The sequence below is a fragment of the Molothrus aeneus genome, chromosome 5 (genome assembly GCF_037042795.1).
Source record: "Molothrus aeneus isolate 106 chromosome 5, BPBGC_Maene_1.0, whole genome shotgun sequence".
In the NCBI taxonomy this organism is placed as follows: Eukaryota; Metazoa; Chordata; class Aves; order Passeriformes; family Icteridae; genus Molothrus; species Molothrus aeneus.
In genome coordinates, this window is record NC_089650.1 from 60,926,263 (window position 1) to 60,954,208 (window position 27,946).

At 36.9% G+C, this 27,946-nt stretch overlaps 1 protein-coding gene across 7 annotated transcripts in view; it reads right to left on the reverse strand.

Moving 5' to 3' along the window:
* PCLO (piccolo presynaptic cytomatrix protein) overlaps positions 1-27,946 on the reverse strand; it is a 323,520-nt gene that overhangs the window by 69,966 nt on the left and 225,608 nt on the right. For 4 of the 7 annotated variants that reach the window (XM_066550946.1, XM_066550943.1, XM_066550942.1 and 1 more), the window contains exons 11-17: positions 16,020-16,128; positions 15,335-15,402; positions 12,639-12,850; positions 7,683-7,733; positions 6,694-6,824; positions 5,070-5,096; positions 1,600-1,693 (exon numbers count right to left, since the gene is read on the reverse strand). In XM_066550946.1, coding sequence (XP_066407043.1) covers positions 1,600-1,693; positions 5,070-5,096; positions 6,694-6,824; positions 7,683-7,733; positions 12,639-12,850; positions 15,335-15,402; positions 16,020-16,128 — 692 coding nt within the window. Of the gene's footprint in view, positions 1-1,599; positions 1,694-5,069; positions 5,097-6,693; positions 6,825-7,682; positions 7,734-12,638; positions 12,851-15,334; positions 15,403-16,019; positions 16,129-27,946 lie in introns of those variants that run through there. The other 3 variants (XM_066550944.1, XM_066550949.1, XM_066550948.1) reach the window with 3 other exon arrangements.

Genomic DNA, 27,946 nt, shown 5'->3' on the forward strand with positions numbered 1-27,946 from the left:
AAAAGAAATGTGGTGCTCAAATGAAGTTTACACAGTTAAAACTGTAAACACTGCATAAAAGTCTCAGGGGAAGACAAAAGGAGGGGATTCGCAAATAGAAAGCAAAAATGTAAAGTATTCAACATGCAAGCTAAAGGCAAATTTGATCAAATAATGGTCCAAAAACTGACATCAAAGATACAAGATTTTTTCTTGTCATAAAAATCAGTGTCTGGGAAATCCTAGATTAATATCATTATCTGTTTGCAAAGCACCAAACAGCCACTGAATTTACAACATCCCAGCACTCTTAATAACAGCTCTGTGAAATGTCACAGCAGAACCCCCAAGCAAATTAAGAAAACACAAGAATCTTTCTTAGATGAAAAGCTGAGTTTGGAAATATGAAGAAAACTTAGGATTTATATTGCAATTAGGCAAACATCAGTGTGGTTTTTTTCTGATGCTTTAATTGTCAAATAGCTACCATTTATAAAAGCCTGCATGAAGCAGTAAGAAAATCCCCTAAAACCACTAACTACAATAGGACACCTCTGAAGGAAATCTGAGCTACTGCTATTAAATCTACACATTTAGATAACATGAGCAACAAGGCAATTCCCTCTGTGGGAAGGGATTTGTTCCATGCAAAAATGAGTATTTTAATCTATGTTCCTCTCAACGGACAAGAAGTAAGAAAAATGAAATTCTAAATTGGGAAGATTGTATTGAGGTCTTGGGGTTGTGATGCAGAAGAATATTAAAAGCATTGGGAACTCTATTCACTAAAGGGCTTTTTTACAAGTACTGAAAGATTAAATGGCAGTGTAAAGTGAAGTTGAAAGTATCAAGAACAAAACAGAAAGAAAGGCAAAAAGATTCAGGACTGCATTAAAATCCAGTACTCTATAAAACACACTTCATAATTCTAAAAAAAATAACTGATCATTATTTTGCCAATTATATCTTTTTTCAAATTGGTAAAAAGTCCTTTATGAGAAGAGATGGAGGAGTAGAGGAATCAATTGCTTCACACTGCTTCAGAAGCACAGCTGGAGTTAGGAAGCCACCAAGAAACAGAGAAGACTCTGAAGACATCCTTCCCAGATGTGAGTTAAATCTTTCTATGACAAGGAAATCAAATATCTTCTAATTTTTTTTCATGTGATTCATGAAATTGGTGATAAATCGAAAAATGTATATCTATGTTTTATACATATTTAAAAATAAAAGGTAGGAACTGTGCTTTGAGTCAGCTTGCATGGCTGTTGGAACAGAGTGACTATGATTTCTGCATATACTTCAGAAACTTATGTCTTAATTTATTACCTTATTAATTTATTCCATTATCATTTTTTTAAATTGTCACATCTGCACTTATGATTATGAGCGTAATCCCCACAAATTATCATTTTAATGAGCAGAAGGGCAAGAAAAGAGTATTTCCATAGGACGCTCTATAAGAGGCAAGGAAAGAATTCCAAATTTCTTCTAAATCCGGTAAGATTTTACAGGAGTTCAGAGTATTGCCAGTAGCACTGCTCCCTTCACAGTGAGCATTGCAGACCATGCAGATAATAAAGCAGCAAATAGCACTGAAGAGCAGCACCAGTCACGCACCTGCTCCACTGAGATGTTTTTATAAATGACTGTCTGATTCCACTCAGGATTCAGGCTTTTCTGTATGTACTTGGTTCTCCGCTTGTACTCAGCACTGGATTTGAACAAAGGAAGAAAACATTACATTAGTGATCTTTTGTTTCTTTCAGCTCTAATACAAAAGAAACCCAAAACACCCACAAACCAAAAATCAGAAAAAGAAAAGAGCTGTATCTTTCATTTCTGCAGCAGTTCAGGGTTACGAGAGGACAATGAGAGCCTTTGGGATGTTTTCTTTGGTATGCTTTTATGAGATAGTCCTTTAAAACATCTCCTGACTCTTCAGCAGGCTTGCTCTGCCTTAAACCATTTCAAGATAAAGCATCAGTCAGCACATGCACATAGACTTTGTCCTCTCATTGTAGGTATTGGGCTCTGATTCTAAATTGAGGTGATAATGCATTGATTTCTTTTCCACGACCATCCCATTAGCATTTTAAAGTAGCACAAATTCATTATATTTATAGGTTTCAATCTCTAATTACAGGAATCCCATCTCACAAACACATTTAATGAATGCCATAAAGTAACTAATATCCTGTTAATGATTGAAGCACTAATTTCTTATTGATCCTGTTTTCTGTTTATACCTCTAGCTGTACTGGAAAGAAACATAAAAGTGCATCAGGATCACTTTTTTTTTCTTATGTCAATAGCCAAGAACAAAGGTTTGGCTGCATAATCTGTTTTAAAAATAATTCACTAATGCTTTGTATTGTACTTTACATTTCCTGAGTGTGGACAAAGCAATACACTAATCTTAAACAGAATATGGATTCATCTAGCTCTGTGAGCTTTGATGTTAGATTTGCTTTCATTTCAATCTTAATTTAACATAAATTTTAATGGAAAACTAAAAAACCTGGGTTGGAGAACATGAGAATCTTTTAATACTTTGAAAAACCCACAAAATCTATGTTAAAGAAACTCTTTTTGTCAATCTTAAAGTATATACCTTCTACATCTATTACTAAACAAAGTGTTCCTAGGACTATTTTCCAGCACTAAGACAAAATGGCACAACACAACTTGCATATGTCATGTTAGACTCTTTTATGGTTCCCCTACAATAATTTATGGTAGTGTACTATTCTCACTTCTGATTTAACTGTTTTGGTTCACACTGTGGCATGGTCCCACACCTAATGTACAAATTTCTTTCATATGAGATTAACTGAGAAGGATCACCCAGGAACACATTTAATCAGCCAGTCACTAATGACGTACCATAGCTGGTACCAGCTGATTATGGTTATGTGAAAGATACATGTGCTTCACTGGCACACATATGTTAATATGGGGACTTCAGCACTCTCTAAACTCAATTCTGCTGTGCAATGATCGCATCTAATTAATTTGGTTTGCAGAGTGGCTTTATTCTCCAAAATGAGGTGGCTCTATCCAAGCTGCCTACTAGCCTGATATCTCAAAATGAAAGGGATATGCAGCAATATTTAGTCTCATTTTTTTCTCTAGTTATTCGATGTATTTCCACATATTTTCTTGGATATCTTTCTATCCACTGTCTTTCAGTTTATTGAAAAATAGGAAAGGTTTTGGGACCCGTGAAACAAAGTATCTGTTCGCCTCTGCTTACAAGAAGAAAGCAGCAGCTCGCCAGAGTTCAGGGAGTTCTATCAGCCATGGCATGGCATGGCAAGGGTGATTTAAAATCTAGGGGGACAAAGAGGATATGAAAATGAAACTCACACAAAACTATTTCTTTGCATATCTTGGAAAGAAAGCTGAAATACAAAATCTGAATCCATTTAGAAATGAGATTTCAATGGCAAATAGTATTAAGTAGTGCAGTTAAAATTCCAAAGAACCTCAGTAGATTTCTTTTCCTACTCTATGGTCTGAGAAAAGCATCCCCTGACTAGAACATCCTGTTTAGATATCCTATGACCTATTGGTTTTAGGGAACTTCTAAACTTTCATTTCTTGAAGAAAGTGGGAAAGAATCCTTTGCGCATTCAGCCAAGAAAATGACACCAACATTCCCTTTCCTTTCTTGGATCTCCTTTTGCAATAGTAGGACTTCATCACCTTTTCAAAGTTTCTGATTCTTTTTTGAAGTATGTGAGAAGGTGATTCATGCAGTGTTGAGTTCCAGAGCTTGCAAAAGATGAAACTGCTGTTAACATGGCAGCTCTGAAATATTTCCAGTGAAGTCCATGGAATATTTGGATCTATAAGGGTGAGCTGAGCCCACACCCGTGCAGTCTATGGTCTGTGTCTGTTACAGAGGGAGGCAGGAGACCTTGACCTCCTGCAGGGAGGTGCAGAACCAGGCTAAGCTGGATGGCAGATGAAAGTTTCTAGGCCTCGGAAGGGAAGGATCTGGCAAACACATTAAGTTCATATCCCTGATGCACCTTCCTCCCAACGATTTACAGAGGAAAAATTGACAGATTAACAGATGAAGATGCTTTAATAAAATGCATTCATTAAACTAGTCACTGGTATGTCACTGATTATGAAATAATTTGCATTCGAAATTCAAAGAGTATACTGTATGGAAAGATACAAATGGCATATCTCTTTTATTTATATTTTCCCTCTGATTCCTTAATTATAATTTATTAATATATAATACAATGCATAAATGGCAATGGAAAAAGCATAATAGAATAACCATATTAAAAAGTGAAATAGAATGCACATATGAAATGTGTAATTTTATACTTTCATTTATAATTTCAGTAATTAAGAAAGAGACAGATTACAAAAATCTGTTTATTGAAATTAATCTGCTCACTTTTTTAGTCAGGGTAATAATTTTAAACAAACTTAAAATTGCAGTTGGAATATTTCTTATGTGCTTAGCCTGGGCTGATATAAGAATATCTTGAGAATTGAGCTTTGCCTTATGTTTCCAGGACAAACAAAGCACTCCTAATTTCAATAATTAAATTTTAAGTTTGTTTACCTCAAATAACCACTTGTGGGGTCAAGCAGATTTAATTGTCCATCTGGGCAATTATTTAGAATTATACCTGGCTTTAATGTCTATACACTGTGCAAGGCAAATAGAGAAAAATATTCCGTTTCTTTACCAAACAGAGCCTGTTTCTCTTGACAGTCACACCATTCAAAATCCTGATATAGGTTTGCATTTAATTATTTTTCAACTTTCAGTGAGTGAGAATGAGGTTTTAGATATCTCTGAACTAAATTCTTCCAGACTTCAAAAGACATTTTGCTTGTCGTAAGAGTTTGGTCTTAGAATAATACTGCACAGTTAAAGGAGCATTAACTACTTGCTTCCAGTTCCTGAAATGTCCTAATTAGTAAATGAAAAACAAAACCATACCACAGTTTCATGCCATCAGAACTCAAGAGAACTCTGTAGTTCAATGCACAGGCTCACTGTCTCATTCATGCACACAGAAAATGAAAGAATAAAGTGGGAAGGTAGTAGACTCTACCTGGCGTTTTGGACAACCATGACTTGTCTGCACATCCAGAATTTATGGAGTTAGGAACACAGAGGAAGCAGCGTAAGAGAAAATGAGAACAGAGATGGAAGAAAACATGAATAATGGGTAGTTTCTAGTATCAGAATCAAAGGAAATAGAGGTATTAGGAAGAATAAAAAGTCTAGCATGGACTGAACTACAAATAAAAGTTATTCAGCAGCAACCCAAGTTTCTACTTTCCAAAAAAAGTCTGGGCCCAGACTAAAGGCCCAAGTTACATGCAAAACTATAACAATGGCATGCTTTAAAACAATAAACCCAAACAAAACTAATATCCAGTTCTTCATAACTTGGCAACAAGTTTAAACTGATATGTCATAGAATGAACATGCCTTTAGTTCAAAGTCTTATTTCCATATCAATGAATGTACCTGCAAAATTCCCACTGAGTGATTTGACAAAAATTTTATGAGACCCTTATGTGCATTTAAAAACTTCTCACGCTTAAGCACCTCTTCCCCTTACATTCAGCAATAGTTTTTAGCTCAGTGCTACTGAACAATATTGAATACTGTATAGCTGGAATTAGCAAGCCACAAAAGGAAATGTTTGGTTTTATTTGTACCACTAATGCATTTAGTGGTGCTTGCTCATATGCCAAATGGTGAGCTGTGACCTGAGCATCCATTTTCCTGCTAGTTTGAGTAGAACAGAAATACAGATTTTTATTTGCATTGCTCTATCCTAAGAGTCTTTTAGTATGAGCATTATTACACAAGCAGGGGAGTTTCCACAAATCTGTCTTTGCAATATAGAGTCTGATCCATCAGCTTAATTTTAATATATCCATTGTGCCACTGAAATCAGCAGCATTATTATAACCATGTATTCTTATGCATTCTCCATATACATATGACATTCTGTAACATTAGGGCAAAAGAATAGTTATAATATTGCTGATACAGAAACATATCTTTTAAAGGAAGTAATAATGAGCTATTTGTAAATACAGAGGCAAAAAAATCAATGATCTGTGAAAAAGTGATTAGTGACTTGTATAGTCATTCAATATAAAATTATCAGTATTTCTAAAACCATATCTTCACTCTTAAAAAAAAAAACTCCATAAAATACAGATGGAGAAATTTATTTTCTGACGAGTATTTCTTGGCTTTTTTATTATATTGCAACCTTAAATCTATCGTAGGTACTTTAATTTTGGTTTTTTGCAAATCAATCCTAAATTGAGATTGTTTTGAGATGAAGCAACCATTCCATGCTAGACTTAACATGCATCTTTCTGTATTATAGAAAGTATTGCATCTATTTAGTACATTTTCATTGAGACTGTTGTTATTTTAAATATTTTTACATGCATTGTAATTTTTAAAAGGCAACACAAAAAGAACCAACAAACATATACCTACAGGAATGATCATAAATTTCCTAAGGTCATTAGCAAAATATGTATATTTTCCTGGGAATAGGATCTGACTCTGTATTAAAAATCCACCATTTTTGCTGGTGTTGAACCTGGATTTTCAATAGCAATAACTCTTGGTTCTGTTTATTAATGCCATGTAACAAACCTAAACTAAAAGAAAATTCAAGTTAAAATTTGTCCTACACTTACCCTCTCCCTGGAAGAAGATAAACTTTAACAAAGGGGTCCGAGTAGCCATTGTTGTCTCTGGGAGCAAGGTTTCTTGCCTGAAGGACGTGGATGATGAGGTTGCCAAGGTGTTTGTCGTAGTTGATTTGAAGCTATTGAAGGCATTAAAACACAGTAGGGTTATTTGTTACTTTTAGTTTCTGAGTGATTCAATATCTCCTAAACCCTTTGATTAAATTGAGTTTTAGACCTTTGTGTTCCCTCCAAATAAACACATTCCAGAATTTTCTGTGTCTCTCCTGACTAGAATGAGATGCTAGGTCGTCACACTGGACCTTGAAAAAAAAATGGAAATATCCATATTCCAATCAGGAAAAATCAAAGGAAATTTGAGCCCTTGATATTATTCTGAGCAGTAGCCAGTTTATTGAATATTAATTACACACATCCTATCTACCTGGAGGACAGGTATGACGAGGATGTTACAATACTATGGAAAGACTCTTAGTGCTAATATAGAAGAGAGAGATTAATCAAGGGGGAAAAACTCCCCAGAAATCTATAGGAAGTTAGGCTTCAGTTGTTCTGCTGTTCTCTTTTGAGTGTTTTAAAATGTTAAAGTCAATTTACATAAGGGATAACCACAAACTTGGTATGGCATGGAAATAAATACACTATAAGAAATTCACAGCAATTCTTACTTCAATGTAAACAGACTGGGAATTTCTAAGGAAAAACCACAAGAAGTGGCCAATGATTAAGGATTAGAATGAATTTAACTATCCTTTTAGTCCCTTTGGGAACAGCAGTGTTTTCCATTCTTCTGGTTGTATTTCATAATCCAACGTTAAAGACAGGTACAAAATCAAGCACTGACTTACGTTAGTGACATTTTAAGGGATTGGAGTGAATAAGAATAAATTAGTGGAGATATTTTTCTGCAAACTTATTTCAAAGAAAAAAACAGCCAGTATCAACAACAATCTACACAGCAGAAACTCCACATTTACCTGTATTTCTCCAGTGATTGGATGGGAAGCAGACTTTGTAGTTTCCGTGGGCTGCCAGATTAAAAATAAATAGATTTTCAAAGTTAACTTTTTTAACAGATGGAGCTTATACTGCTGCATTGCCACAAATTTTTTAAAAAAAACTGTCTCCAATTGTCACAGTCAAAACTAATGGTTATATTTCAACAGCACTTAAAGTCCAGCCCAGCCATTTTGATCAGCTTTTATGCAGGTACAGGATCAAACAACTTCAACACCAAACCTTTACAGTCTGAGTAGACAAGGAGGCATGGGGAGAAAAAAACACATAGCATTAACCCTGCCTAACAAACATGAATGCTGCCAAGAGAAAGAAGGGACCATGCCACATAAACACAGCCATATATTTCTGTCAGTGTGAGAAAGGCAGAGAAAGGCAAAAGTTGCACTAATTTAAATTGAGTTTAGGTGAAAGTGGGTCAAAAGAGTGAAAATGGTACTAAAACTAAGTGATGAGTATTAAGTGGATTACACAATTGCAAGGCACCTCATAAAATGTTTTTTACTTTATTCTATGTCTTCTGATAGTCAATTCAGCTACAACACTTCATCTTCAAATTCCTCCCCACACTTTCTGTGACATGAAATTTAAATTTTCTGTCCTTGCTTTCCTCTCTCCTTTATCATTACATTTGTCTAAGTTTTTGACAAAAAGCAATAGAATCCTTAATGTTTCTCTCTGCCATTTTTTCCCTCCTGTTTGTTTGTGGAAAATAATATCACCGCTTCATTAGAATTCTGAACTCACAAAAATTTGCTGTTCTGTTAAATGCTGGTGGCCTTGAGCCACTCTGGACCAACCTCTAATCTGTAAGCCATCAGTCAAGCAAGAAAGCTCTGTTTTAGCAGTAGGATTTGAATATGTTTGTATTCTCTCCACATCTGCTTCCTTGGTTGATGCAGCAGAAAACAAATGGTGCAAACAAGGACAAACCTACTGTTCTCAGGAGACTGGTCTGGAAGCTGTCATTTCCTATTCCTCCAGATGTGAGCAGCTGCCTGACATTATTCCATGTAATTTGTATTTCTATCTCTTTTCTAGAAGAGTAAAAACCACCTGCCTCTTTTGTGCTGCCAGACACTCCAAGAAAACCCTTCAAGGCTCTTTTAAGGTGTTGGACATCAACTGCTTTAAAATAGGCCAATGAAGTGCCCACGTTTCCTGCACCACAGCATGAAGATAAGGTGATGCACTGCCCTTTTCAGGTTTGTGTTGAAGAAACATCTCAATCAGTCAGATCTAGAGATCAGAACTAACCAGAAAAATCCCAGCTAAACACAATCACAATGAAAACACAGGAGAAAACCAGCCCAAGTCTGCCTCTTGTAAGGGTATATTCACTGTCTTGTTGCCTTATGCACAAGCTTTACCAGAAAAACAAACAAACAAACAAAACCAAACCAAACCAAAACAAAAAACTCAAAACTAAATCAAACTTGATTTGTCTGTAAATGCATTTGCATCCAAAACATAATTCTCATGAAAAATCTTATAATCAGCTTCTCTTAGTACCTTACAAATCTTTTAAAGAAGTTTGATTCATCCAGCAGCTAAAATAAGTTATCAGTAGTCTATAAAATGTTCTGAATCTTAAATGAAATTTTAGATTGACAGCAAAACACTCCTAAAACTTGTTAGGTCCTTGACAAGACTATTCAGAGAGTTAATTTCACTGATTTTGCCAAAGACAGGGAGCTACCTGAGGATCATGCAATCTTTCAAAGTAGGCCATAAATGGCTTGTATTTCTCATACTTTACCTCTACAAAGGGATTTTATTATACTTAATAGTTTTGACCTCAGGCTGTACTAGCACTGACAATACTGACACCACCAAAAATAACATGGAGCTAGCTGTGCTGTGGCTACAAAATCACTGCCAGATAGTCTAAATGCTCTCATTTTTCATGAGTTGGAATAGCGAGAATAATGAGTGTGTTCACTCCAAATGTCATGTAATATGGATTGTATGAGTATGGATAATGTAGGAGGAGTTCATAGAGAAAGAAAGGAGCATGATGAATTTGTATTGAGACTTCTGAAGGTGTTAAGCTGTAGTTTGTAAAGTGGACTCTGTATAAATAAATGTGCAATCTTATGTTTCTATATCATTGTTGAATCACTGTATTATTTACAAGACCATGATTCAATCCATAAAATATTCTGTTTTCTCTGATGTCAGCAGATCTAAAACTGATAATGAAAAATTACCCATATATTTTAAAGAAACATGAATAATTTAGGCTGAAAGATACCTCTCAAGGCCATCTGGTCTAACCCCCAGCTCAGAGCAGGGCCAGCTTTGAAGCTGGATCCATACTGAGAGGCAGAGATGCCAAAGAGTATTTTCCTTTATCATGGCCTCAGTGAGGATTAATTTGCAAAGAGGAAAAGTATTTCACAGTTGACTTTCAGAGTGACTAAAGGATCTGAGGATTCAGGGAAAAAAAAACCACTCCATTCTTCATATTAAATGTTTCTATTGGTCATTTATATCATGGATGCAATCTTCACCATACAATGATAATGCATTTACACAACAAAAGAAACAGGTCTTCACAAGATATTGTCAGCTCAAGGCTTCCAAGGGTTAAATCTCTCCTGTGATGGCTAATCAATTTCTGTCTAATTGCTGTTGATACTCCTACTTGCACTCACACACCCTGTGTAAAATATGGTGCTTTGTAAGGCCATCACACGTGCTCAGTGATGACCAGGAAGTGAAACTGGTTAATGCAAGGCTTTGATGCATTAGGCACTATCACCTTCTGTAGTAACAATAAATATGAGAAAATTGGCACTGCAGAATATGGCAGAGACTACAACAACATTTCTAGAGTGTATATTCTATACAAACATCCTTTTAAAAGTACTTGCTAAAAATGAAAACAGTCGCAAAAACAAGAGGTAGGCAGTTTGGATATTTAGTCTGTCATGATACTTTGGCAGGGCTGCAGCCTGCCAGAAATGCTGTCAGCCCAAGGCAAGAGCAGTTCCAGAAAGGATGAGCTTTTTCTTCTAACAGAGCTCAACACCATTAGAAACTTGGCCTGAAGTCAATGAACAGAAACTATACAAGTCAACAAGAGCTATGCTTGTTATGAAAGAAATCCCTCTCAACATGATTTTCACAAATAAGCAAAGAATGTTTCAGATATTTACCTGACTAGTTCTGACTTTTGCATCTCCTACATAAAGGCATTAGTTCTAACAAATTTTTGTTTCATCTTTATAAGCCTAGAGCTGAATTTTCATAAAAGAATCCTAAATCCTCTGTGAAGCAGGAAATTAAATTTATGCATCTAACTTTAGGTGACCTGCTACAGTGCCAAAGCTGGGAACCCAGTCTCCTCAAGCAGACAGAATGGGGCACATCTCCAGGATATACTGCACAGCAAGGGCTCATTGATCTCCATACACTGTAAATTTAGGAGTGTGATTCATCCCACCAAATGTGACATCCACATTTCAGTGTAGATGGTGGCATGTGCATTAAGAGCCCTGCTCTCTGCATGCAGTGCCTGCAGTGTGATGGCAAGTTTCACCCAGGAACAGTGGGAACTGTACTTCAGAAACTTATTATTCTCAGTTGCAAAAACCATGAACATGGCAAACAAGCTCATATGTAAATGCATACAATGTCCAGAGTATTCTGTAGTGAATCTAACTATTGACCTAAGGATTGGGCAATTCTGCCACATCCCTGAAGTTAGATCCAGTAAATATTGGCATATGGATTTAACTTCTGCATCACACACCTGAATTAGTTTGTAGAAAGTCTATGGGCAATGTGGCAAGACAGAATTACTATCCAAACCAAACTGATCAATAAATATCTTCCTAGTTTGTACTGAATTGCTGGATGAAAAAGATTTTTATTTTTGTGTTTCCTCTCACATGAAAGTTATGTTGGCATATCAAAGAACTGTCTGAAATGAGCAGATACCATTTGCTGGTTCTGGTTTGTGCAGTACCTAACACATCTGTCCAAATCACAGACATAGTTTCAACAGCACAAAACTAAAACCATAACTATAATGCAGTAGGAACCTGACAGTCCCAAAAATGAATAAAGGTGCAGAGTAAAAATATTGAAAGCACTTTGCAATGTGAAGATTTGTAAGTGTGTCAGAAGCTGGATAGTCAGGATAGCCATCAGCAGTCTTGCAAATTGCTTAAGCAAATTCAGTCTTCAAAGAACTGAGTTTCATTTCAGGTCTTGACTTTTTTGACACAAAATGCAAAAATGTGACAGATGACTTTATGATCTAGTTTTCAGTTTTAACTGTGAAAAAATGCTACTAAATTCCCACTCTTCCCTTTTTAGGTGCGCAGATGCACAAGAACTTCAGCTGAGGAATGGAAAGGATGTGACAAAGAAAATGAGAAATTATGCTTGGCAAGTTCACAGGAATTAGCTAATGACAAAACACCTTTAAATGGTAAATTTTGTTTTCAATCTTTCCCTGGCTTTCAGAGACATTGCTATGACATCAATATTGCTATGATTATTCATAGCTTGTGGCACTTTGAGCAGCAGTTTAGTACAGAGAGGAAAAATTATAGTCCCAGCAATATCAGTTTCTTTAGTGGACAAAGTACCTCACCCCCATGTAGGATGCACTTAAAAAGCAAGAGCAACAAAGGCTGTAAAGGGCAGTTATTTTGTTTAAAAACAATGATATTAAGTTGTTTTGTTTTTTTGTTTTTTTTTTTTAAGAGAGGGACAAATCTCTTGGATAAATCATGTAATCTTTCTATATGTCCAGATTCAATATCTTAGCAGTGATATCACTGTTATCCAGGAAATGAGTTTCCCAAGATGTGCTGGGATTTCTTGCTACACTAAAGGAGGTAAAGAGGCAGTTTCTTCCTGTCATCAAAATGTCCCTGCTCCACAACTTGTAGATTTCTTACCTTGCTGCTGTGCCGCTTTTTGCTCACTGAGGGAGAACCAGGCTGACCAGGGCTGGGAACAGCACTGGAGGTGGCAGAAGTGGTTCCAGAGTGGACATGAGATCCCTTTTCCACTCCTGAAGTAGCAACCAGAGGCGACTGCTGTAGAGAAACCTTTTGGAGCTCTGCAGCCAGCTGCTTGGGATCAACCCCTGGGGACTTTGCTTTATCTACTGGATTAAAGCAAGAGAGCTTTGTATTGATAACAGCCAGCACATCCAGAGACATCTTGTCATGGTACAGGGACAGCAAAACAATCCTTACAAGTTTTCATGTCATCTGCCTGTATACTTTGAAGAATCAAAAGGCATCCTATGGAAAATCAACATCTCTCCCACAGCATCAACATCCCAATTCCAATCTTTGTGTGCTAGTGCTACTTACTAGTGCTCTTTACCTAAGAAGCTTTCTGAGGAGGTACTTCTAGGTGAAGAAAAACAAGCCTTGCTGATAATTTTGAATCAAACTGGAGCAAATTACAGTTTTAAAGACTGGCCTGTGCTATCACTCATTGTTTGAAACTGGTCCAATTTTCACTAAGTATCTGAACTTTCTTGTAAAAGGTTTAAATCTCATTTAAACTTTTTCAAAATCAACTGGATATTGAACAGAACTGCTCCTGAGATAATTTACACAAAAATGTAGAGAAAAAAGCCTCAAAACTTTACTACCACAAATTATTCACAGAAGAAAAAATGTAAACAAATGAAGGCTGAAAGCCCTGATTCATCTTTCCTACATTACTCACACCTTTGTGAGGCATCTGTAGTAGGAGTCTGATTGCCCTGCCTGATGACCAGGAATGAGTGGGAGGAATTTACCCTTTGGAGACAGCAATTTCTATTTAACACAGAAATGAAGTCAAGTAAGTTTCATATCTGCTAGACTGAATAGAGTTAAAAGGATGCTAGGCACAGCTTGTGTCCCAGGTTCTCAGAAGTAGGAGAGGTTTAAAACAAAACTTCAGCTTTCTCCTGCCTGCTTGGCTAATTCATTTTTCTCTCAGAGAAAATGGAGATTGCTCCTTTCTAAAGCACAAACAGTCTGCCAAACCTCAGAGGTAATGGCAATAACTCTACAGAGTTGTTCCAACTTAGAAACCGCTATAAGATTGCCAGACTAGGAGGAAACATGCCTGCAAGAATGGAAAAATTTTCTTTTATTTCTGTTCCGTCCATTTTGAGTTTTCTTCATTAATAAAAAAGCTGGTTTATTCTAGTTTTTGTCCTTTCCAAAACTGATTTCAGTGTCTTTCAATGCTTTTTGGTGTTTTTTTTTTTTTAAATGTGGGTAGCTCTGCTTCAAAGCTCTGTCATAGTTAGTCTTTGCTTTCAATTACTATCAATAACATCAATTTTTAACTAAAGGTAGCTTGATAGTAAATATATTAATAGCTAGAAAATTTTCCATGGTTAGAAAATGGAGAATTCAATCCAGGTAATTTAGGTTCTGGTTGATAAAAGAGCAGCCACAAAACCACAGAACCCAGAGCAGACCCACAGAAGGGTGAGTGAAGCAATCTTAATCTGCCCTGAGCTTGCTGAGGGGCTGCATTACTAGTAAGTGTAAGTGTTGATTCAAAGTTAACTTAGATATAACTGATATAATGACTGAAGCCTGCAGTTTGGTATTGACTGAACAGCAGGAAATCCCCCCAAAAGCACTGCCATCACAGAACTCACATGACAAAACTGAATACTTGCTACTGCATCCCTGCATCCAGTAAGTACTGGGTTTTTGTCACTTATAACAGGCACAAACCTTGTATTAAGCTAACAGGTATTTTCATTGAGTTTTTTCAACACTGACAATTCTACAGTTCTATGAACATAGGCCTTAGAACCTGTGTGTTATCTGGACTTGCTGCAGTTTGCTGGGAGCTCTGTTTTAGCCTCTCTGGCTGCAACTGTCTAATGACCAGATGACTATAACCTAAATTTGTCTGAGTTACACTTCACCTTGTATAGTGCCCACTCTTCATCATTTTGCTATAGAAAGGCACAGCTGTAATTGCACTGAGCAGACTGAAGTATTTATGACTCCAGATTAATAATGCAGTTTACAGGAGCAGAGGCCTGGGTTGGCAGCAGAAGGTTTGGACACAGGATGGCAGATGAGGTCCTGGGGACACCAGCAACTCCTTGGCCAGGTACTGACTCAGGTGCAAACCCAGGGCAAAGTAAACTTTAGGGGCAAAAGAAGGAAAAAGGACAACAACGTATCACATGTAAACCTCACAGTATCCAGCACCCACAGGTACTTTTCCTCTGGGCAGCTTTCCAGCCCCTCTGCCCCCAGCCTGTAGGGCTGCCTGGGGTTGTTGTGACCCAGGTACAGGACCTGACATTTTGTCTTGATGAATCTCATGCAATTGGCCTTGGCTCTTCAATCCAGCCTTCCCAGATTCCTCTGCAGGGCCTTCCTACCCTTCAGCAGATCAACACTCCTGCCCTAGTTAGGGTTGTCTGCAAACTTGTTGCGGGTGCACTGAATCCCCTTGTCTTGCCTTTTTATATAAGGCATGGTTGCCTTTCTACCCATGGAAATATTTGGGATGTAACATCAGATCTTGCAATACTAACATACTAGCTTATATCACATCCAATTTTCAGCTGCCATCCAGCCCTACAACATCAAAGCAACTTCTTGTCTCTCACCTGCCCTTACTGGCTCATGCAGCTCCAGGTGCTGGGGATTCTCAGAGTCCGAGAGCATGTTCAGGTCCCTAAAGAAAGCAAGTGGAAGCCTGAGACAAAAGAAACTCTTTCCTCATACCCTCATTATTGTATTAAGTAGGTAAATGAATAGTGGTTCATGACAGAAAGCAGCTCCCAAGCATGGTCCCTCCTTAGCTGATATATATTTGCAATGCTGTTAAAGAGCTGAGAGGAAAAACTTATTTTAAGGTGAAATCTTTAATGGATTTAATGCAAGTGTATGCATTTCTCATGATGCTTAAATGGCTTTTATCTAAAGGATGCAGATTTCACTAGAAGTCCAGGTATTACTATATTACCTTCTTTTTCTAACATCAGTAAATTCAGTGAACTGCATGTTTGTCATGAGAGGAGATTGTGGCCTGACAATGGAATTATCATTGTTTATAAAAGCATAATTACTAGCATCTGATTCAGTTTATCTCTCCTTCTGACTTTAAGAGAAAAACAGAATAAAAGGATCTCCCACAGTCACAGTGAATTCTTGCTTATTATTCCATTGATGTTTTGTGCTAACAAAGGTTCCACCTTAACAACTGTAAATTAAAATTAAAAAAGTTTAAAAGAAACAAAAGCCATGAAAAGCCAAAAAGAAATGGAAACAGAAAGATGGGGAAAAACTCACAGTCTTACACATATTTCTGCTTCCCCACTCTGCTGAATAATAATGCTCTGAACCTCTTCATAAGTTTTCCCAGTCAAGGGGATGCCATTCCACTCCAGCACCTGCATTCCTAAGAAGACAAAACAGCAAGAGGTCAAGGGCTCAGATTTTGACAAAGGCATCAGTTAGATCCTTCTTGCCTTGCTTTGACAAGACAATTTGATGTGACATTCAGTGAATGTTGTTCAAATGGCATGAGACATTAGCATTTCACTTCACACAGATTAGATTGTTGAATGTTATTGTCCCTTCAGCTACAACTTACCTGCTGAAACAAGACAGGAGATTAATTCTCTCTGTTTCAAAGTATGCATGCACCCTCCATAGTCTGGGTTGCATGATATTGAAAAATGTTTCCAATATCAAAACCATGCACACCTACCTGCATGGCAAGAAACCAAAACACTCTATACCAGACATTTCCTGGCCAGCCATGGTCTTGGAAGATAACTGTTTCCTACAGTGACAAATTGCTGCTAAGAAGCTGAGCTTAAAAATGAAATAATTTGTGAATGTGATTAGATAATTCAAATATATTTTCTTTTCCTTGTCATTTACAAAAATACAAAAAAGTGAAGGGCTTGGAATAACCTATTTTAATGAAAAACATGTGCCTCCACATTTCAAACATCAGCCTGGCAGTATTCAGGTTTAAATTTTTCTTCTGTACCTTTTCTCATAAAAAATGGACAAAACAGATGAATGTACTTCATTGTGGAAGATACAAACAGAACTATATTAATCAGGCTGAAAAATACTGAATAAGGATCTGATCTGCTGTGTCTTCCAAGTGTCCCAGGACTGAGTCAGGAGACTCAATATGGTTTAATGTATCTGTACAAGGAAGCTTTTGCAGAGTATCTGCACAGTATTTTACTCAGCATTTGCAGAGTCAATCCCCCTATAAATCATGTGAGGTATATTCTGATAAGATGAGAATTTTTTTGGTTAAGGTGAAATGTTTACACAAAGCAAACCCTAAATTCATATCTGGGACTTACAGCTGAGGTCCTGAGAACTAGGTTCAAATTTTGAATTAATTAGTCATAAGAACTCCAAACAGATTTACAAGTGTCAAAATCCCAGCCTCTGGCTCTAGTGGGAAAAAAATTGCTTAATGGGACAAGATAATGAATTATTAATAGTCGACTAAAAGCAATGCATTGCAAAACATCTGAAAACCACATCACCCACACAGCAAAGAAAACCACAAACACTTAGCTTGCTACCACTTACACAGATAAAACCAAGTCTTCACCTGGGTCATATTTTAATCTCAAAGTCCTGTGCTGTTGCATATAACAAATGGGAAAAATAATGAAGTGAAATGTGGAGATAAACTCATATAAAAGCATGCTGCTAAATAAAATATAATGAAAAATTTTCATGGAATAAATCAGACTAAATTATTTGACAATGAAAGAATATGAGAAATAAATATACACATTTGTATTCCAAAATTTTCCACCGTATTCCATGAATTAGGAGTTGAAATATCAGAATTGCTCATAACTGTTGTCAGCCAGAATTTATCTTTTTGTTAGTAGATGTTTACAGAAAAACAAACCACGCAGAACAACTAAAAAGTAATGCTCAGAAGGCAGTAAAGCCAGCTGCCTAATGTCAAAATGGATTTGACTTTTCCTAAAATTTAGCCCCTTTCATTTACCAGCCATCATTCAAAAACATGATCTTGCTTTTGCTTGTCAAAGCAGATCTGATTTTAAACTCAGTTCCTCTGGAATAAAGCAACAGTAATTATGAACAAATTCATTTCCCCCTGATTTTCAGTCATACAAATATAACAGCATGAGTTTGGTCTTTAGGCTTCTAGAAAGGAAGGAACTGAAGTTATTTTTGTATTTTTTTTTTAATGTGTGTCCTCATAATGCTATCATGGCACAGGATGTAATGTATGACATTATGAACCTCATGATTAAGACAAGCAAAACCCCCATTTCCATGTAGTGGCAAGGAACAAGAACAAAGGTTGAAAGAGATATTTTAGAGAGCAGCTAACATCCTTATATTACCAAAACAAAAAAGCTTTTTCAACAAAACACTATGAGCTACTATTAACAACTCACTTTAATTTAAAAGACTGGCAGGGAGAGCTTACAACTGCAGTGCCAGGATTTGGAAACCAAGTCTGATTTCCACTGGTGAGAGTTTCAACAGTGTGTGCAACAGCACTGCAGTCACTCACTGCTCAGAAGGGCCACACACGCATGAACAAAGCAACAAACTGAAAGGAAATTGAATTTCAACAGCCTCAGCTAACACAGAGATCAATTTAGACTGTCAATAGGGCTATTTTCTTTTTATTGTGTACCTTGTGGATCCATGAGTGTTTAAAATCAAGCAACTTAAACATCTGAGCTGATCAGACTGATAGCCCTTGGGTCTAAAAAAGAAATGTAGGTGAGAAGCTGATTTCTTTTTTCTCAGCATGTAACTGCTATACATATATGCAAGTCTAATTAACAGAAAGAGAAAAAAAGTATTGAGAAGTCACAGGCAACTTGTGATTAAAAAAACAAATTCCTAAAACCAAACACATTCTATCACTGGTCTTGGGCAGTCAGGACATGATAGCCACATTTCAAAAAGTTTGTATGCTTCAGGTCATCAGTGTAGTAGGGCAGAAATCAAAAAAATTAGGAAGATGAGAAAACCTGCATTGCTCCAACGAAACTCTGCTGACTGAGGAAGTACTAGCCCTGATAATCAAATATATTATTGCTTCTAGCATTTTTCTTTCTTTTATTATTATTTTACTGGGTGAGCAACAGCTTAATTTTAGCAATATCAGCTCCCACACTCTCAATAAATATATCTTTCATTCCATCATCCGGGTGATAAATCTGTACTGTTTAACTGAATGTGGTTGTAGATATAACATTCCAATTGATAAAATAGCACAAAACAAATTACAAAATATGCAGATAGAATAGGTCTCTGTATTACAGTTTCTGTCAGCTGGAAGGCACAATATTTTTCTCAGTTTTCACTCATATTACATGATTTCTAATATTTGCTCTCCTCTTCAGACTCATCTTTCAGACATAAGCTAGCAGCATGATTACAGTTGAAATTGAAAGGAATCTGAAAATCATCCAAGGATTTGATTACTCTAAGGACAAGTCTTGACATAGTTGATTCAAATACAGAAATATTAAACTGAACCACGGAACATCTCTTGAATTTTGTTCCCCTTTGTAACATAATGTACACTATTATAAAGCTAATCTCAGTCACTTTTAATGCACTATTATACTGCAGCTTCCCTTATTCAGTGTACCCAAGGCACCCAAGAAGTGGAAAAACTGCTGTTTGCTGTGTCACTAAGAGTTTGTAATTATTTCCAACTCTACTTGTGTAGAAAACCTATTAGTTTTCCATTCATTTAAAGTCTCAGAGCTGCTGTCCTACTGGAATTTAAAAATATCTAAATATTAAAATCTTGGAATACAGCCTCTGATTTTGGTTGCACCATAGTTATACCCACAGATTGCTGGGGTTCATTCTCTGCTTCTTCATAGTCTGTATTGTTTATGCTTATACATAATAAACATGTCACTTTGAATTGCATTTTTCACTGATCTAATGCTCATGAAGGAAAATGAAATTGGACTCTATAGATTAGCAACTTCAATCAGTAAAATAAAAATCAGTGAATATTAGCATCTTTCTATATCAAGTAAGAATTAAAATTCAGAAACATTAGTTTGAAATCCCAGAAAGTGCTATAAAAGTTAAATGTGCACTCAGAATAACGAGAAACAATATAAACCTGCAGTCTAATACTCAACACTAAATTACTTTATAGTCTATGCTCTCCAGTTATTTTTCTTTTATTTCTAAACCTTTTTGATGGTTCAAATTAGATTGATGGAAGTCAATGTGTATTTCCCCAAACTGAATGAATCACACCAAAACTCATTATTTTCTGTTGGCACCTTAACTTCTTCCATTTGTCATTCCCTTTCAAGCTGAATATTTTCCACTTATTACAATAATTATTATATAGGCAACACTCATGATTCTTAAAAATGGATATGTTGTTCATCGAGTACAAATTATATAAGGGACCCTCCTATGCCTTATGGCTGCTACACTACTAAAAAATGATATTTATAAAAGTATGGTCAGAGCTAATGAGGGGTACTTGTATTTGAGGGGTACTTGGCATTTTTGGCAGCTATACACCCCAACACTGACTTCAGATTTAGACACATGCTGGCACATGAGTCCATGTGTCTCTAAATCTGAAATCAGTGGTGGGGTGTATAGCTGCCAAAAAATGCCAAGTACAGATCACCCTTCAGTCTGAACTATGCTAGAGCAACACATGATGATCTGCTTGTACTTGTGTGACCTAATTCAAGTTCTGGAGAGTTAAATGAAGCTTAGAGTTACTGTTTATGAAAACAAGTATGATACAAATGATATGTTTATAGCGCTTTCACCATTACTATAGCCTCAAAGATCAGTTTACATTAGAGTTGCAGACAGATGATCAGTTATACCACACTGAACAAAATGTTGTGGTGCATTGTAATTATTCAGTGTTTTAGAAAAAACGAGTGGCTTTTGCAGCATGTTGTTTGTCACATTATATCACAGCACAAGCTGGCTTGTACTGGGCATTTAATATGGCTATAAATAAGAAACCCAACCAGCCCCTGGGTTGACAGACAGGAACCTTAACCAGTTACATTCCATCGTAAGCTGCTGACATCTCCCTGGTCAGGGAGCTGGGTGGTGTCAAAGATCAATGAGTTACCCAGGCAAACTCCCTTTTTAAAGAGGGGCTGGAGGAATGAGCTCTCTCTGTTGCCACATGAACATCAGGTGAGGGCTGGTCTCTGTCTCCAGCCCACTCCCTCTGCCTTCACAGTGTTCACTGAAGCTGTAGAGCAGAGTGTATTTACTTCATTTTCAGTAATGTCATATAAGAGACTATAATGATTTTGCCAAAGAAATGAGCATTTTACAAAATATTGTAATTGACTTGAGAGTCTTAAACATTTCATTATTAGGCTGTGCTCAAAAAAATCTCCTCTTTTAAAAGCAGTTTACTATTAATTCAGATTTTTAAAAATTATATAATAATATATGGTAGAATGAAAAAGTCTGTTAATTCCAGCTCACCGTAAGATTCACCTAAAGATAGTTAACAATGAGGCTGCAGGAATTTCTCTTTGCTGTCTGTTTCATGAATGGTGAATAGCTAAAACCATTATTTTCCTGGGAGTTTAATGCCAGATATGAATTCAGACTAGTATATCCCTGCCTGCATTATATATTCATATTTGTGAATTCCAAATTCAGTGAGGTTTTTTCAGTTTCTCTTTCTGAGGAATAATTTATTCTTCTTTACACAAATGCAGTTCTGTTAGTCTTCTTTCAGTTACATCTGTCAATTGAGAGATATTTGGGCTTGGCATTTTCCTTTGGAGGGGCAAAAATCACATGCCATGAGATGCAAACAAACAGTTCTTGTGGAAGTTACAGTGTATGTCTAAAGAATCACTCTGTTTTTAGTTAGTTTCTATTCTGCCTAAGAATTTAAATTATGACGGCAAACATGTCAAACAAAGTCTATATAAAACACCCTTCTATTGCCGTCATGAGACCTCTCTCAAAGTTTTTGCAATGGTTTTGGGAGGTCTGAGGTCACTTGGTTTGTTCTGCCTGCAGAAGAGGTGACTGAGGGGAGCTCCAATCATGGTCTACATCTTCCTCAAAGGGGAAGTGGAGGGGCAGGTGCTGGACTCCAGTGAATGGCATGAAGCTCTGGCAGGGGAGTTAGGCTGGGTATTAGGAAAAGGAACAGGCTTCTCATGGAAGTGATCACAGCACCAAGATTGCCAGGAGCACTTGGACAAGGCTCTCGGCACATGGTGTGATATTGTATTTGTGGGGTGCCCCAATGTTGGAGGGAATGATGAACCTGACTCCAGGTCTTCAGAAGGCTAATTTATTATTTTATGATACCTTAGTATATAAAATAATGCTACACTAAACTATACTAAAGAATACAGAAAGGATACTCACAGAGAGCTAAAAAGATAATAATGAAAACTAGTGACTCCTTTCAGAGTCCCGACACAGCTTGGCATTGATTGGCCAATAAGTCAAAATAACTCACAGAAAACCAATGAAACAACTGTTGGTAAACAATCTCCAAACACATTCCAAAGGAGCAAAACAGAGGGGGAGCAAAACACAGGAGAATCAAATCAGATCATGATTGTTTTCCTTTTTCTCTGAGGCTTCTCAGCTTCCCAGGAGAAAAATCCTGGGCAAAGGGATTTTTCCAGAAAATATGAATGCCACATTGTGATGCTTTGGACTCCCCTGCCTGTGCAGGGGCAGGCATTGGACTCAATGATCCCCTGGGCCCCTTCCAGCTCAGGATATTCTGTGATTATATTCTGTGATTCTATGAATGAAATATGAGGGGGAATTTATGTATGTAGAGCTCCCAGAAGAATTTTGCTGGAAGAAAAGAGTGATTTGTGGCACATAGGTTAGCATGTCATCAGGATCCTAACTCATTAAAATGCAGTTTCATAGGACATTTTGCTCAGGTAAGGAAAAGTAGCTTAAAAAAAGACAAGGCAGAACCATATTGAGCAAAGCATTGTCTAAATCAAAGTGCAGCCTGAGACTTTAAAAAAGACTGGCAGGAAGATAAAGAACAGGGTGAAGACCCTGAGATAAGAAAAAAAGGACAGAGTAACCCAGCAACAATTTCCAGTGTCTTGCAGGGGTATGAGGCAGAGAAACAAAAGATAACCACCAGCTTCTGAAAGTGTGCAAAAGGCACATCTCTGAGACCATCACACAGTTGTCAATTTATGATCCCAGAGGGTGAGAAACAGGCTCAGCAGTTGGCATCCCTTGCTCTCTGGACATAGCAATTGCATAGACACATCCTGGTGCTTGGGACAGAACGGCTATATTTGAAAAGTACAACAGAGAAAGAACTAATGCCAAAGAAAAGTTGCTCTTAAATGAGGACCCCCTCAGCATGCTGAGTCTCTTGGGGCTTCCTGAAGAGGCTGTCCTCACACAGATCAGGGGGGTCTAACCCTTGCTTGGTGAATTCCTGGCTGGTCTCCAGCAGTGTCACCACTAAGGGATTACAGAGGCCAATTGAGAAAGTAATGGAATAATTAGGATAATTTAAATACTGAAAGCCTGCTAGGAATGAGCAAAGGCCATGGTTATGCATTGCATGCCAATGCTACCTAAGGTCATAAAGAAACAAGAACAGAAAATTTTTGTGACTCACAGTGAGCAAACACCACTGTTTAAGCAAAAAGTCAAGCCTTAATGAGAATGGCTGAAGACCTTAAAATGCCAGTCTGTCACATGGCATTGAGTGAGATCCTTACTTGATATGTTTTAATAAGAGTCACTCTGTCAATAATCATCCTCTGTTCCCCGGGAGTAATTTTACAGTTCTGACATTATGTGATTATTCAAATATAAAGTAGAATTTACACACTATTATCTCATTTGTAAGACTCATGCAACCTGAAAGCTGAGGAAAGTGAATACAAATTTCTGGCCAGTGCTATGCAGTTCTCATCTCCTGTATGTATTTTTCATATAATGCATATAAGTCTCCTTTCAAGAAAAGTTTTTTTGGAACTTATGCTCTGCATAATACAAGATAAAGTAAATCCATGATTTTACCTCTGAATCAACTTGTTTGTGTTCTAAATCAAGTTGAGCTAAATTTTTCCATGGTTGGAATGACTTTATTTAAATGAACATGTTCTATGTTTCTCTTATAGTAGTTAAATGTACGTTTGTACAACTTCCTGATGCATTCATATCCATAGCTGTAAAAAGTATGCTGAAAACAAGTGTTTGATAATTGGCTGGTTTCAATGGGCCAAAAGTGAACCACATGTGAAAATGCATAAAATTATCTGGTTATTTTTATTCTTCATCTACTTTTGAAGAGATTTAGAACAATAAAGAAAAGAGCATGGAAAGCATTGTGTGTGTCTGCAGGGAACAACTGCCATGCACACATGCATACAGCTGCTTTGGTTTTACCTTCTTTTGGGATTAGAGTCAATGTACCAATTTTTGGCTGTAAAAAGGCCTCAGTAGCCTTTTTTAGCCCACACAGCCACTGTGTCTTGCCTCAGTAGCTGTCTAGGAATTTTGAGTAGTTAATGAATGAAGAGAAGCAGGTTCCTCTTAGGATGGCTCATCTCAGCTGACATCTTTTTGGAATGAGATGAATCACATCCCTTCTTCCACTTATGGTTAGAAAAAGAGCCCATAATACAAGGTGAGGTAAGATATTTACTTTTCAGACACCTAAAAATATGTGTATTGATTCCCTCCTTTGTCATTTTAGGTGATAAATCTGTCCTAGAAAATGAAAAGGACTTTTTTCCTCAGTTTAGCAAACTGACAGCTGTACCTTATCAATGAGAAGGAGGAACTGAAAGATAGTGAACCTCAGGTGAAGGGAATTAATGGGGCACCATCAGAGACTGAGCTGTTAGTTCTGCTTCTGCTACAACCAGCCAGGTGAGCAGCACAAACACACCAATTAGTCTCTTTAGTTTCTTTATGTGTTAAAAGGCACAGTGAAAAGATAATATTACTGTACATTAACTTTGAGATGTCCAAGTGACAAGTGTTATTAGTAAAGCTAAGAGCATCAGAAATCTTACTAACAATAGAGTTGTAGGAGATGGTACTTGTCAAGTAGTAAGGGCTGGGTATTAACTCTCCAAATTTTGTATCCCTATAACTCATTCATAAAGGAATTTAGTGATACCTGTTAGGCTTATTCAACCCTAAGGAGTAGAGGTTCCATATGTACTAGAAAAATGAGAGACACTAATGATTACATGTTAGAACTAACTGTCATTTTAACAGGAAGTTGAAAAACTGCAGGATTTCAGTTCTCAATAATTACTTGTTCTTCAGAGTTTAGTGATAAATGTAGGCACAAAGCTCATTTTTAGGAACATCTGATTAGCAACACTAATGATAGCCTGATTTTGGTGCTGTGCTCAGAGCAAAGAAGTTCCCTCATGATGCTGAGGCTACTCAGCTCAACCAAGATTGGAGATCCCAAAGCAGCCTTTCCTGGAAGATCAAGCCATGTCTTGCACAGTCTGAGTTAGGAACTAAGAATCAAAAAAAAAAATCTGATTTGGTTAAATGTGGTTTGTGAGTAGCTTTTATGAGTAGAATCAGAGAGATCTAATCAATCTAGTCATGAAAACTTGTGCATGTTCATATTTAAGAGTGCGGTTCAAATGGCTGTACTGGTTTTGATGTGATAGAGAGATTTCTTTCCACCTCACTGCAGAGGAGTGAGAGAAAGGCTGCACAGAGTGTAGCTGCCTACCAGGGTAAAACCACTTTTACAGAACTGCAACAGGAATTAGAGAAAGGAAAGTGAGCCCCCGCAATGACTGTCATACATCTCAGAATGGTCCGTGCTATGCTACTAAAATTGTCTTAAAAATAATAATATAAAATAGTTAAATTAAATTTCAAATTAAATAATGTAAAATAGTTAATATTCTTCTCAATACCTTAGAATGTAATTCTGTTGGTGTTTACACATCTTCAACATACTTGTTGCTGCCAGCTGATTTTTTTAATTAATATCTCTTTATACAAATTTGATCTGCAGTACTTGATCAAAGAAGTAGCATTATTCTAATAAATAGGTTATTTAATAAATGTTGAATTCATGCATGACAAAAGAGCATTGCAAATAAATGATGCAGGATTACACCCATAGTTTTGCCATTCTCTGTAAGGTTCTTTAAAAGAAATTTGAATGCACAATTACTGAAGCTATTCTGTACATGCAAGATTGGATGGTGATTATCTGGCAGCTATATACCTAATCAACTTCTATGAATCCTCACACGCATACTGATTAGCAGCAGCTGCTATTTCTTCTCATTATCTACACTAAAACAAATGATCTCTTACCAGCCAGTCCCTGTGTATTTATGTGTTTCTTATGATAACAATTAATGTACTGAATTCACCGTGTAAGCGCCTGGAAGACAAGCAAAACAAACTTATGATACCACATTCCTTGACTGATAGCTACAGTTGTAGAAATTAAATTTGTGCAGCTCCAAGGAAAGCAGTTTCCTTGTGGGAGAAGTCTCTGTTACCCCAAACATGACAGCAAACACAGGAATGCCCTGCAAGGCCCTGCTTGCAGCTGATGACCACCCAAAGGAGGGCAGGGCTGGTGGCTCAGGGCTCACTTTCAAACCTCCTGAAGGCACATAGGAGCTTTTCTGCTGAAGCAACAGCATCAAAACTCCTAAGGAATAAAACTGCCTAGGAGATGTGGTTTATGGTTTTGAGATGGGTCAAAAAGATGAGAGTTGGGCTTGATGTGGAACCGGGTGATGGAAAGATGCTGGAAAGATGTGTCCCCAGCCTGAGTGCTCTGTGACAATGGTGTGGTGCAGGCACTCGACCTGCTGCTCCTGCTTCTGCACAGCAACCAGAAACTGCTGCCCAAACAGGCAACCCCTTGTCCTGTAACAGCAATTGCAATAAGCCTATCTACTTTGATGCTTTCATAGTCTCCACTTAGCAACTACAAACTAGCCCTAAGACAAACTGGCCTTATTTCTTCAAACTTGTTTTAATTACATATCAAAACTACATTTAAACACTGAACTATTACCAAATTCCCAGCATGGCATCCTCACATTAACTTTACTAGGTATTGCAGCAGCTTATTCTCCTTCAAATATATGCCCACGTAAGATATTGAACATTATTTTTTAAACTGCCAAACATAAATGTTAAACTGACATTTCATCTGTAGACTCAAGCTTGAATATATATTATGGGTCAACAAGGACAAAGAAATTTGATCACTTCACTTCTTAATCTTTTAAGACTTCTGTCATTTCACCAAAGCTATCAAATATGTCTAAGTCTTTTTCCCAGGCATCAAATACTGAGATTATTGTGTACAATAGTAAAACAACCATTTCTGCTTTTTTCATGTCAAGCCATTAAATATTCTTTCCCAAGCAAAAGGAGGAAAACTAGCTGCTGTAATTTACAGAACAAAAATTACATATTTTCTTTATTTTACAGAAAATTTAAGTAAAAGGAGCCTCCACTCAAAGCTGAACAATTGCATATATGAAATATTGGGAATCAGTAATGCAACAATAGGTAAAAATAAGACAAAAATAAATGCAAGAAGTAAAAAAAAAAAAAGCCAATTGGAACTGCAAATCCCCCAAACACACTGAATACAATAAAAGAGTAAGTCACAAATGATATTGTATCCTTTAGAGATGAAAGTCTTTAAGCAATTTTTCTTTGGTGAAAAGTATCCAAAGAATTGCTAAAGTGCCTATGAACTCATCCCATTTCAAAGGCATTTCTTTATCTTCACCACAACTAATAATTACTTTCTCTTAAAGTAACAGAACAGATTAATCTGATTTTTTTAATAGATGAAAATAAATACTCTATTGAATTATTGAATGATAGTATCATAGAATGCTTTGGGTTGGAAGAGACCATTAAGATAACATTGTTCCCAACCCCCTGCCATGGGCAGGGACACCTTCCACTAGGCCAGGTTGCTCAAAGTCCCATCCAAACCGACCTTGATATATATACAATAGGTTTTAAAGAAAATAATAAAAGTCCAATCCCTTTTCCTCTGTTCATTTCAGTGAATTGAAGCAATAGAAATAAAATTTCCAATCTTTTTCCTTCTTTGTGCTTTGCTTGGAGGCCTTCAGGAACACTTCTAATTCTACTGTATCTCTCTTCACATGCAAATGAGAATAACCAAACCCATAATGCATCCTGAAAATCCATAAATGTAAATT